The following is a 12,423-nucleotide window of genomic DNA, read 5'->3' as shown; positions in this document are numbered from 1 at the left end:
TGAGCACGGAGACCTATCAAAATGTCTTTATTAATAGGCCTTTTAAGCCATGCAAAGATTTTAGCTGTACTTGGGAAAGCCAACCTGGTTGGTGAGGTCTGTTACATACACCAAGATTTTAGGATAATTGCATCTTCATTGAAAGCATAGGAAAGGTTTCTTCCACACACGCTCGCTGTCTGTTAATTTTCTCAGATTCTAATTAAATGAGTTCATTTCAATGACTTTTTTAATAAGCTGAACTTCAGAATGGTTTCTTTGTATTCACAATAAAGGCCATTGTTTAAAAGTTGGCTTAGCACCCTTCACTAAACCCATGTTCCTAATGTGAAGTTGTGGCCTTTCCATAGTGTGGTGATCAGGCTTGAGTTGACAATTTTAAAAAGCCAGCATCTGCTTTTTAATGTGTAGGTAATTTTTTTTTTTTTTTTTTTAAGGAATTGGTTAAGAAAGGTAAAACATTAGAACTAGTGTATAAAAATGCTAATTTTAATTTAAACAGGAAAATAGAAATTATGTGACTTTAAAACTTTCAGTGCAAATCAGATTAATTCTACTTTCTGTATCTGAATCTTGTTTACGCTGCTTTATAACTATTCCATATAATGTGAAATTACCATACTCTTTCTTCCAAAACCTGATCTACAACAGATTCTGCCTCTTAACAACGGTCTATTTGAAGTTGATACAGAAGTATTTTGGCATTAATTGGCTCGTGATATGGTCAGCTATAGGGAATACTTGTATTGTTTGTGTGAGAAGAATGAACAACTCCTCTTACCTGAAATGGAACGTCTTAGTTATGTTCCCTGCATATCGTCACATAAATAATCTTAATTAAGGCTTAAAAAAACCCCTATTACAAGAAGCATCAAACTAGCCAGGAGCCTGTTAGGCACTTGCATCTATTACACGTGTTTGCTGTAGGCAATGCGATCCCAAGTGGTTTCTTAAATGAGGTTTACCAAATGGAGTCTGCTGAAGATTAAAACCCAAACCAAACCCAGTTTTCCTGACATACTCTCATCCCTCTTCTTTACAGACTTGGGATGAAGGATTACAAGGATTGAACATTGCTATCTGGTGTATGGTGGTTGAGTAAATATTTTTGTCTCTACCACTCTTTCTCTACTGTTTTAGGTTCTATACGCGCTGGAAAGAGTGGGAGTCGTGGTATTCCCAAAGCTTTGGTTTACATTTCTCATTGCGAGAGGAACAGTGGCAGGAAGACTGGGCATTCATACTCTCTCTTGCGAGCCAGGTAAGAAAACTTCTTTATGAGATGGCCCTTAGAAAGGATATTTTAATCTCTGAATAGAAACTTCAAGGACCCAAAGTATTCTTCAGGAATAAAGAGTTTCCATGTGCAAAGGAAAACGTTCCCCTTAAGCCAGCCATCTTAAAGTATCACTGGCTAGACTCTTCTGCCAGGAGGGAAGGGTTCATTTAAAATTCTAATTTTTGAGCTTACCATGAAGCAGTACAGTACAAAAAAGTATGGGTCTTTTGGTGTCAGAGTGAAGTCTGTAGAATAAACCAATACACAATTGTGTATTTAATGTGTTGACTCCTAGAGCATGCCTACAAATCTGTAAGCTCAAACTACTTGAACTTCAGCAAGCTGGTATTTTGTAATTCCCCTCCAAAAAAAGAGATGTACGTTCCTGTACGCTTCCAACTACAGGAATATTTTTAGCTCATTTTCTAAAGCATAAACATGATTTTGGTGCTATTTTCTTTGTTTTGGATGTGCTTTCTTGCTATCATCGAAAGGTATTTAGCTTAACCTGTCCTCAGATGAGTGAATTATTTTTAGACTAAACATTTTGTAGAGTTTCACTTCTAACTGGGGAATGAAATATGTTAGATTGAATCTGGATGACAGGAGAAAGAATTATTACTGACAGGTTACATTCTGGAGCAAGCTGAAATGTTTTTGCTTATTTCCAACTGACATGTAATAGTCTTCCAGTGTTTCGTTTTTCCTGTAAAGCTAGATCACTCTTAAAAGCATTTTCTGTCTCAATTTGGAGGTGTGTTTTTCAAATTTCAGAGTAAAGAATGATAAGTTCTGCTTCAAGTGATGTCTGTCTTTGTGTTTGGTTCAGCCTGGAGCGAGTTTGGAGCAGACACACATTTTTGTACTTGCACATATTCTTAGAAGACCAATTATAGTTTATGGAGTAAAATATTATAAGAGTTTCCGAGGAGAAACACTAGGATATACCCGCTTTCAAGGTAAGCCTTTAGTCTTTCAAACTGAGTTTTAAAAAGAGTTGAGCTATAAATCATAAACGCAAAGGAAGTTGGAAGGAGAGTGACATTACGCCACTAGTTGGAAGAGGATGAAATTATGGTTTAGGTGAATTTTCGTTAGCTATTAAAAAACCCAAAACAATCCCCTGAAAACTTGCAGGTTTTCATTGTATAGTGGGCATGCTGCCTGTAGCCACGGTAAAAATGTGTTTCTACCTCCGCTCAACTTGCCTTTAGTTTGTAATTTATGTAAAATAATCGGACTGAAAACTTCACAGAAGTTGTATGGTTTGTACTGCTGTAAGACACAAGAGATTTAATAAATGGAATTTGAAATTTCATTCACTGGTACTAATGGCTGCAGATGTTCATTTTGGAAACTGTATCGTATTTAGCATTTTCTGAAGGAGGCTCGTAAAGTTGGGGGCGAGGCAGGCAGAAGGTGTTTGCATTGGCAAGTCTCTCACCAGAGTGATGGTGGGATCTGTGGATGCTCTTCCAGGACGAAGGAGCACGTCTTGGCACTCTGCAGCACTGCAGGAGGTGGTCTGTGAGGCAGTCCTTAAGAACAGCGGAAAGCTGCCACCCTCGAAGCAAGAGGCAAGGGTATACAAAGAAAGGCAGAGAAATTAAAGTAGGGTTGAGAATGATAAAGTTGAGCTTTTGTTTGTAGTTGATTAAAGTAGAAGAGGTGGCAACTTGAATGTATATTGCAGAGGCTGAAAAGGAAGGAATTCTGTTCGTAAGTGCTCTACCAACAGATAATTATGAGGTATGAGGTTAGGTAACTTAGATACAATTGCAAAATATTGGCCGACTGATAATGTAAATCTCATTTTCTGCGAAAGTGAATTCCGTGATGTAGTTAAGGGAAGGTTTTAAAATTTGTCTTGAGTTTTTGTAATTCGCAGTTTACAGCAAGTGTGATGCAAAATAGTGACCTATTTCTCAAGTAGTACTATACACTTGCATAACTCGATCAGGTTCCTTCTGACTGTTCCTCCTCCTAGTCTTCTGGGCAAACAGCCTAACTATCCTTAAGATAAATGCGAAGATGATTAGCTGACAGTCCAGTTTTGCTTAGACATATGTTTGTAGATTTATAAAGATGTGTATTCTGTTTTGCAAGCCAAATACATGTTTGGGTGACTTTCCCCAGTATCACGCGCTAACACTTTATTATTTAAAGAATAAAAACCCAAGAGGGGATTGGGAGCATCTGTAGATGCTCAGCAGTAAACAAAACCCATGTGGGAAGAACTGTTTGATCAGATGCTGTGGCTGTGCTGCAGGGTGTTGGTTTTTCCCATGGTTCATCTTCCTGCCTTCAAGTACATCTGCTTTGACAGCTCTCCTACAGTTGTTTTCACCAACACATCGCCATTTATTTATATCTTAGCAGAGGACTTCCCAAAACCTCTCCTGTGATTTTAAAAAGAGCACGCTACCTTTGGAAGTGGGCAGAGCTGTGTTGTGTAGAACTCCAGACTGTGGCGTTAACGTCGCATGTGTAACCTATTAGAACTGTTCGGTCTTCAGAAAATCACTCGGCTTGTAAGTCTGGGGCAGAGACAAAACTTCTTTCTGTGAGGAAATGAAATGTTCTTTTGAAGAGTATAAAAAAAATTTGGTACTCTTTGTAGCTACATGGTATCGTTTATTAGAGATGATGAAAGGATAGACTGGGAAAGAACAGTTATTCATGTGATACAGATCTGACGCTTCAGGTTTGTGTTGCTTTTTAACTTAAAGGCTGAGTGGTTTGCAAGATGTTTTTATTTTATAGATTGGGCATTGAGGCAGACAAGTGTTATGTGGCCTAAATACGCTGAAATTGTTTTCTAGCTCTGTGAACCAGAAGGTAACCGGGTGTCTGGGGGACAGTCTTTTACTAGACACACATTTCCAGGAATTTAGTCAGACGGATATTTATGACTTGTGATTTGCTTGCCACAAGCCACATCATCCATACATAGAAACACACAGCACTGAACAGGTGAACTTGGGAGTCCTGTGTAACTTCTGTCCCTGTCCAACCACATTTCTGTGGTTAATGTGTGCTAATTAAATGCTAGCAGCACAGCTGAAACCAAACAGCCGTCGGACTCGGAGTAGTATGGGCTGCCAAGACAGGTCTGTAAATGGTACAAGACGTGGTGTTCTGGGCTTGTGTGCGAGCCTTGCTTGGCATGTGCCCCTTCGGTGGAGCTCTGAGGAGTGCTCGGGCTTCTCGGACTCGCCGTGTAGCACCCTGCCTGTGTGTTCAGATCACATTCACCAAAAAAGAAAGATTGTGGGTTATAATAGAGGTGGGGAAGTGATTTTTAACTTAACATCACGGTTCAGTTCATAGTGCCGTGGCAGGTATTGTACACACCCTGTCCACCCCTGAAATCTCCCTGATCAGAACTTTGTTCTCCAGGATTCCTTGTTCCAGCGTGGGATCCTTGCTGTAACTGCTGTGAATCCCGTAACTGACAGCCTCCTTGTTTCCTAGATTGCAATTGACTGTTAATGCTTCTTTAAATATTAAAGCTTTGACAGTGAAAGATCCATTTACTCGGCCTGAAGCGTGCTCCTGGTCTAGCCGCATGTATTTAGTGGCACGACTATACAGCTTTTAAAATTAAACAGGAAAAAAGGTGACCGAAATGATTATCGGGTCAGGCTGGAGAAACCGAACCCGGTGTAGATGGCTTCACGGGTAGGTGTTACCCCGTACTCTTTATTTTCCATGGCTTGTGTGCTTGTCAACTGTTCTTATGCTACCTTATCAATTTATATCAGATTGCCTTTTATAAATCTTAAGAGCACAAGATATTCTCCCTGATAATGCTTGAAATTCCCTTCTTGTGGAGCTCAGCACATAATGTTGAGGAGGAATGGAAAGCGTAACACATCCTTCTGTCTTGGGGTTATTATTAGTGGCGAATTCTTACTAAGAGAAAACAATAGTGTGAAAAAATTTCCACAAAGTTGCTGAATTTCAATGTAGAGATCACAGCAAGGCAAACAGACTAGTTCCACTCCTGAAAGGTCACGTAGCTGTGCTTGATGCAGGAGTTCTGTGGTGTTAGATGAGGTATGAGATGGCCACAGAGATGAGACCCTTTGCTTATCAGTGACTTCTGTAGCCCTGAAAGCATTGTGTAGTGCCTGGGGCCAAAATCTACCAGTTTAGGTCAGTAAGGCATTAACTGTCTGTATTCATTGGCAATAAATTAAATTAATCTTCCCCACATCGAATCGGTTTTGCCTGTGATGGTAACTGGTGAGTGATCTCCCTGTCCTTATCTTGACTCACAATCTTTTCGTTGTGTTTTCTTCCGTCTGGCTGAGGAAGGGGAGTGAGAGAGCGGCTGGGTGGGTGCTCAGCAGCTAGCCAAGGTCAACTTGCCACGCTAGTGTAACTGTCCTGAGGAGCTGGCACAGGTGGCAAGTGGAGAGAGAGGACCTTCTGATAGATCTCTACGATCATAACTTGTGGAAGAAGGTGGGTAAGCAGTCATCCTGAGGGTGCGGATGCCTTGAGTTCTGAAAGGCCTCGGTAACCTAACCAACATGTAGGTAGGTAGCGCCGTCATACTTAAACAAAGCATACAATATTCATAGATCGGTTTCCCCCCGGCTGCTTGATTGTTCTGCTGCTGCTTCAAAAGAAAGATTGGAAAAAAGTTCATGAAGTTATTTCTGTGAGTATGCATTAAGACTGGATTGCCAGGAACTGAGGGAGTGTCTTTGCTACGTTTGACAGTTAGCATGTTATTTTCAGTGTAATTTTGAATTTTGACCAGATGTTCGGTTCTTTCCTGCAGTGTAAAGGCTTGACGTTTTCTACTTAATGCTTATCCCTTGTTCTGCATCTCTTGTGTTTAGCATTGAATCACAGTGAGACTTCATTGTAACGGGGATGGGAGGAAGGCCGCGCTAAAAAGGTGTTAAATGGATTTGTCCTTAGAACTAGATGTTGTTAAAAGTTGTGGGAATCTTAACCTCAAAGAAGTAGAAAGACTTTTAGGTATTTCTTGATTGCCAATTCAAGAATAGGGTAAACAAGGGACAAGTATTTACTGGTAGCCCCCGCTAATTTTTGTTGCGGCAAAGATGAGTTTTAAACTCAGTTAAAACCTCCAAACCCACCCCCTCCTCAGACCTCATCTCCATGGATGGTGGAGTAGAAGTGAAGTGCCTTGTTTTGCTGCGGCGTCTATTCCTCGCTTGCTGGCAGCAGCTGTACCAGGAAAGGTTGCTATGCTACACGTGCACTTAAGTTTATGCGTGGCTATTTTTAAACTGTCACAAGGTAAAGCATGCTTTTGCTTAAGTTGTCTTGCAGCAGTACACACCAAGAATTACTGACGTTCCTAGAAGAAAGGAGCTAGAGTTTTATTTTGAGACTTCATGCACCTCAAGCGAATTCCTGTCTTTTAGCAATAAAAACATTGGTGAGGAAAAAGTGCAGTTTCTTTCAGAATTTGTGACATCGGTAACTTGTCGTAGCTGAGTAAAATAGGATCAGCTTTTCGGTGGTTGGTTGCTTTGGGTTTTGGTGGGGGTTGTTTTTGGAGACTAGATATGCATAGTTGATGTAGGTTATTTTAATCTATTAATACAATGTTTATGAGAAGTCCCATTGCCTCTGGGATGGGCTACATGCTTAGGTGCTGAATAACGTTTAGTGCAGCAAGTTCTTCTAATAATAAGTTTTGTAAGCAGATGGTGGAATTTTTGTTCTGGTAAAAATAGGCATCTGACTGTAGCTTTTATTTCTGTGATGCAGAATCTGATTTTTTCCCTTTGTAATTTTTTTAAGACATATTTAAGAAGAGTTGCTAAACCTAAGACTGCTCTTCTAACCTCGTTCTTTGTTCATCGCTATATTATAGACCATAGGTTTTTGGGGTAATGTGGTATTGGTTGTAATTGTGATCGCTTTTGTACAATTGCAGAGATACTTTACTAATCTCCTGTTAACCTAACAATAATCAGCTGTATGAAAGGTGTGACCTATGTTAGTGCAGACCAAACCAAGTCCATTTAAAATGCTTGTGTAATTTGTCGCTGCTACTGCATTTAGCCAAAAGCAAAAGGTTTGTTTCCGAATTCTTCATTGTTGAACACTGCAGTTTTGTCTTACCCTTTCTTTTAACTTGTCTCAGGTGTATATTTGCCTTTGTTATGGGAACAGAGTTTTTGTTGGAAAAGTCCTATTGCTCTGGGCTACACAAGGGGCCATTTCTCCGCTCTGGTTGCCATGGAGAACGATGGCTATGGCAATCGAGGTGCTGGTGCTAACTTGAACACTGATGATGATGTTACTGTTACCTTTCTACCCTTGGTGGATAGCGAGAGGAAATTACTGCACATTCACTTCCTTTCTGCTCAAGAGGTAAGAAATAGCTGTGTAGCTGGTCACCTTTGTCACAGCTGCTTATTTAAGCTGTGGCCTCAGCAGTCTCTGTAGGCCCCGTATGTTTTTGTAGTTCAGAGAATTCCAGGGAGTGTACCGTTCTGATTAATTAATACTGCTGCCTTCCCCGTCATTTGAGGTGATTGAGAGGTGTTTTCCCACAAATTTGATGCTTATTTATAGCTCTGTAAATTGAATGTAACTTCACTGTGCATGCGAATACAAGCGTACCTTAAAAAGGACCGAGAAATAAGGATTCTGACACTGATGTGAGACTGAAATACACCTGTTTTTTGTTTGGTTTGTTTTTTTTAAAAGATGTGACACAAATATTGGCCAGTAGTTACAGCATGCTCTACCTCTTTTTCTAGTGAAATTCAACTCTCTTCTTCTTTATAAAAGACAGGGAACTACCTCAGTGAGGTGTGTACACGGGGAAAGGGAGGGTTGGAAAATCTGAAGTAATTGCTAAAAGTGGGCATCCTGTAAATAAAGGAGAAAAGGTATGGGCTTTAATCTAGAGAAGGATATTTTTTTTCAGTAAGCTGCAACATTTGTTATGGCTTAAAAGAGGAAATATTTCATGCCAAGAACTTCTAGGTTCCTAAAAACTACTTTATAAAGCCAGAAGACTCTTTTAGGAGTTATCCTCCTTATATATGGTGCCTACCATAAATAATGAGTTGCTTACAAGTAAATATAGGAGCACTATATTGGGAATACACATCTGAAAAATGTAGAAGGGAAGAATAGTTGGGGAATATTTCCAGACCCTTCAAATTTTGGTGGAAGATGCAGTGTGCATCCGTGTGGCTTTTGGGGACTCCCAGCTGCAGTGAAGTAGTGTGCTAACTCTGGCAGCTCTGAAAAGGAGCTGCATTGCTGCCCTAGCCTGGGTGCTCCGGAATATCACAGGTGGCTTGCCTAAAGTTGCTGGTGACGTTTCAAGCATCGTTCTCAATCTGTTTTCTCTCCCCCAAAGATAGGTAATGAGGAGCAGCAAGAGAAACTGCTTCGGGAATGGCTGGACTGCTGTGTGACAGAAGGAGGGGTTCTCGTGGCGATGCAGAAAAGCTCCCGTAGGCGCAATCATCCACTGGTCACCCAGATGGTAGAGAAGTGGCTTGATCGCTACCGACAGATCCGCCCTTGTACATCGCTTTCTGATGGTGAGGAAGATGAGGATGATGATGATGAATGATGAGGAAGAAACTGGAAATTACCAGCGCAGAGTGTCTGACCCGGAGTTAGCGTTGTGCTCTAGCAGTTCGTTGTGGAACGACCCAATTCTAGGGGAAACGTGCTGTAAAGGGTTTTTCTAACCAGCATGGAGAGAGTCTAGAAGCTCATCTGCTGCGTGAAGAGAGCAAAATGGGCTGGACTACAGTTTGTATTAAAACAAAGAAAAAGAAACAAAAAACAGCTAATTTTATTATCAAGACAGAAAAAAACCATTTTTCTTTCTGATTGTAAATCTGTCTATAAATGTACCGCATGTGGTTGTGTAAGAGGTTGTGTAATAGGAAAAGTATACCAGCATCTTAATTATTGCGAAGAAATTTTTCAAATAAGGGCACTTATGAAAGCACATGTTAGACGGATCTCTCTTCCCTCCGAGATTCTTTTACAGTAGAACTTGGTATTCTGCATCACCCTTTAGATACTCTGACACAGTTCCGTGAAAGGCCCATTTATGTGAAATCTCACTAGTGCCCAGGTCAGATTGTGAGGGGTTTTTTTTTGTTTGCACAAAATAGCCACAGCAAGTCATAAGCAAAAATACATTCATTATTTTACTAATATTTGAGTTACTGCTGTGCCCATATAATAAAATCTAAACTCTACGGAACAAACTGGAAGAGAAGCTAAATTTTTCATTGAGTGAAATTATTTGTTTCCTGAAAAGATGATTTTTTTTTTTTTTGGTTGGGTTTTTTCATATTTTTTTTTCTTCTAATAGTTAATAGATTCCTTTCAGTATATGTAAGAATATTTATTCAGAGAAGTGACCTAAAATATAGGGATTTTATTCCAGTGAGCATACACTAAACAAAATTGTGTGAAATTCGAGAACTCAAGACATGATTGAGAATTTCATATTGTCAGAACTCTGTCTTGCTGTGATACAAACTATATATCATTTTATCATTTATTCATCAACTCAAACATTGCTGCAAATGAAAAAACACCTTTTTAAAGGGTTATTCCTCAGTCATTAAATCTAGTGAGAATACACTCGGCAGTTCCGATTAAAAAGAAGAATCTATGCTAAAGTTGTTATTAAAAGCACTGTTATATATTTCTCAGTATGTAAACCTGGGAATTTCTTGCATGTTGATTGATGTGGCCATACTTAAACTTATGTAAGTTCCTAAGATTGTAAGTTCAGAGTATATTCTCCAGTAGAAATTTTATTATATTTGATAACTTTAGCCATGTAACCTGTAATGGATAAAGTTTATCTAAAAATCTCACTTAAAACACTAAAGGTTAATGCCAGTTTTTACATATACAGTGCAATTCAGGTTGTCTGGAAAAGCACTTTTGATGGTGTGGTGGTTGACTAAGGAATTTTGCAGTAGATGAAATTGTTTGAATTAGAATTTGGAAAGAAGCCCCATAGCACATATTTTTATGTAGTTCAGAGCTATGGAAACCCTGAGGAACTTGCTGCTTTTTCTTCCAAATGCTGCTTAGATGGTGTTGAAATGTGCACAACTCCTACATAAACTTGGTGACAGCACCGCAAGTATAGGAATAATGAAGTACTGTATTAATTTAGCAATTTTCCCAGCACAGATTCCATTGAGGTTTATTATGAAATGTCTTCACCTTTTTTTTTTTTTTTTTTTTTTTTTCCTTTGGCCATTAGATCTCCTCAAGATGGATGCATGCGCAAATTTCAAAGAATGCATGCTTATCTGCAATGTACGTATGATTTACCTGAACTAAATAGGCAAACCGCAGATACTAAAGAGGTTCTTCACAAGCATATGGTCCTGTTTCAAGTTTGCTTTCTAAATCGTTTTGGGTTGGTTTGTTTTTTTTCTCTCCTTTTTTCTTACCTTGCGGTGAAATCCTTTTTATACCTTGTCTAGCTGAGGACGTGAAGGTTTTCTGTCGGGGGAACGGAGTGCAGAGTAAGCTGGGATGAGAGCTTCCCTGATCTGAGCTGGTGTGCTCGGTGGCATCGTTGATCCGTTGTGGCATAACCCGCCCCCCTTCTGGAGGCCCTTCTAGCGCAGGGCTAGGCCTGCCAGCTTGAGCAGCTGTGCTTCAGTGGCCGCGCTGCTGTAAATTCAGATCCCAGCTTACCCAGGACTGGCTCCCCTGTGCAGACCACCGTTTGGGTGGACAAAAGGATAAGCTCCTGCCTTCAGTTGGCTACTTCACGGGGTGTGCAGAACTTTAACACCCCCCACCCCCTCTTTGCTTTCTGCAGTACTGTTCCGTCTAAGGAAGTAAAGCTTCCGTGTGACATGGGGGGAATAACCGATGTGAAAGTCTACCTTGAGCCAAATTTTGACGAGCGCCTTTCCTCGCCTCCCGTTGCTGTACGTGGGCAGCCTGCGTTGTGGCCTGACGATCCCCGTCCCCAGCCACCACCTCACCACAGCAAGTGGAAGTTCACCATGAGTCAGTTCAGCCGTTTTCAAAAGCATGCACCGTGCTCTCCGGTATTTATCTAGTTTTGGTATGAGGGGGCAGTCCTGGTACTTCAGAGCTCTTGGCTTTTTTGATCATTATTGTTTTGTTCTGATGTGCTGTAAAATGGTATGTTCAGGTTACCGTGCTTCACAGGTCATTTCGGAACTGGTGAAGGATCTTTTTCAGAATCCAAGTTAATCCAAACCTCATGTACCTGTAGATTAAAGAGATGCAATCCCCTGCTTTGTGCTAGCACGGTAGTCAGTGTATGTTAATGGGTACTCTCCTTGAATCACATACTTGAAAGTTTACAAGTAATGAGGTTAATTTGCAAATGCTACCTTGCAGCTTGTCAGCAAGTTCTGCTCTTTTAGCCAAGTACATATATATAAAATTGGGTTTCTCCGTGTTATTTTCCTCATATTATTGCTCGCAGCAGCACGTGCTTTCCTGGCACAGAACTTGGCTTTTCATTGCTACCTCCTTTGCATCTGGTTGTTTTTTCTGGTTTAATTTATGAATTCCTCAGTGAAAAATCCCTGTATTTCTTTTGTTTTTAATATATTAAAATTTAGTAATTCTGGATTCTTCCAAAGTTCTGCTGCATGGCTTATGGCAAATATTACTAGATCGTGTTTATTCCATTAACAGAATCTGTTTGTGTGCATTTATAGAGACCCTTATTTAATTGCCGCTTCCCCCCACTGCCCCCACCCTTTTGTTCAGTAACTTCCCTTAACACCTTCTTTTAGGTTTTATTTGGTGTCTTGTCACCTTCAAGCTGCTTGTTTTAAGCTGCTCTGACATCCATAGTCAACGGAGAGCCTCCCCATCTGCCTGCCCAAAGCATGACAGCAGTGTGGCTCTGTCAGCAAAGTAACGGCACAGAGCCGCAGCAGCGACTCCTTTACTTCCCGTTTCCTTCCCCAATAATCTTCCATTTGAGAGTTGCAGCATGCTGCTTCCCGGCACTTTAACACATGGTAACTGCGATGATACTCTTCCCTTTCCACGTCCATGGATCTTCTCTTTGCACGTTTTGCTGGTGGTTGCGCTGCAGATGCTTGAAACCCAACAGCAGAGGGAACTTCTCAAACTGCAGCCTGTTA

General features: G+C 40.5%; 1 protein-coding gene across 4 annotated transcripts in view; it reads left to right on the top strand.

Moving 5' to 3' along the window:
* Positions 1-11,899, top strand: part of ZRANB1 (zinc finger RANBP2-type containing 1) — a 46,707-nt gene extending 34,808 nt beyond the window's left edge. For all 4 annotated transcript variants that reach the window (XM_055800857.1, XM_055800923.1, XM_055800750.1 and 1 more), the window contains 4 exons: positions 1,141-1,261; positions 2,109-2,238; positions 7,416-7,645; positions 8,649-11,899. In XM_055800857.1, the coding sequence (XP_055656832.1) occupies positions 1,141-1,261; positions 2,109-2,238; positions 7,416-7,645; positions 8,649-8,867 (700 nt within the window). In that variant the 3' untranslated portion in view covers positions 8,868-11,899. The remainder of the gene's footprint in view (positions 1-1,140; positions 1,262-2,108; positions 2,239-7,415; positions 7,646-8,648) is intronic.
* The last annotated feature ends 524 nt before the right edge of the window (positions 11,900-12,423 follow it).

This window comes from Falco peregrinus, chromosome 1 (assembly GCF_023634155.1).
Source record: "Falco peregrinus isolate bFalPer1 chromosome 1, bFalPer1.pri, whole genome shotgun sequence".
Taxonomy (NCBI): domain Eukaryota; kingdom Metazoa; phylum Chordata; class Aves; order Falconiformes; family Falconidae; genus Falco; species Falco peregrinus.
Note: the sequence above shows the minus strand (reverse complement) of the source record. Positions and strands in the feature narration are given on the sequence as shown.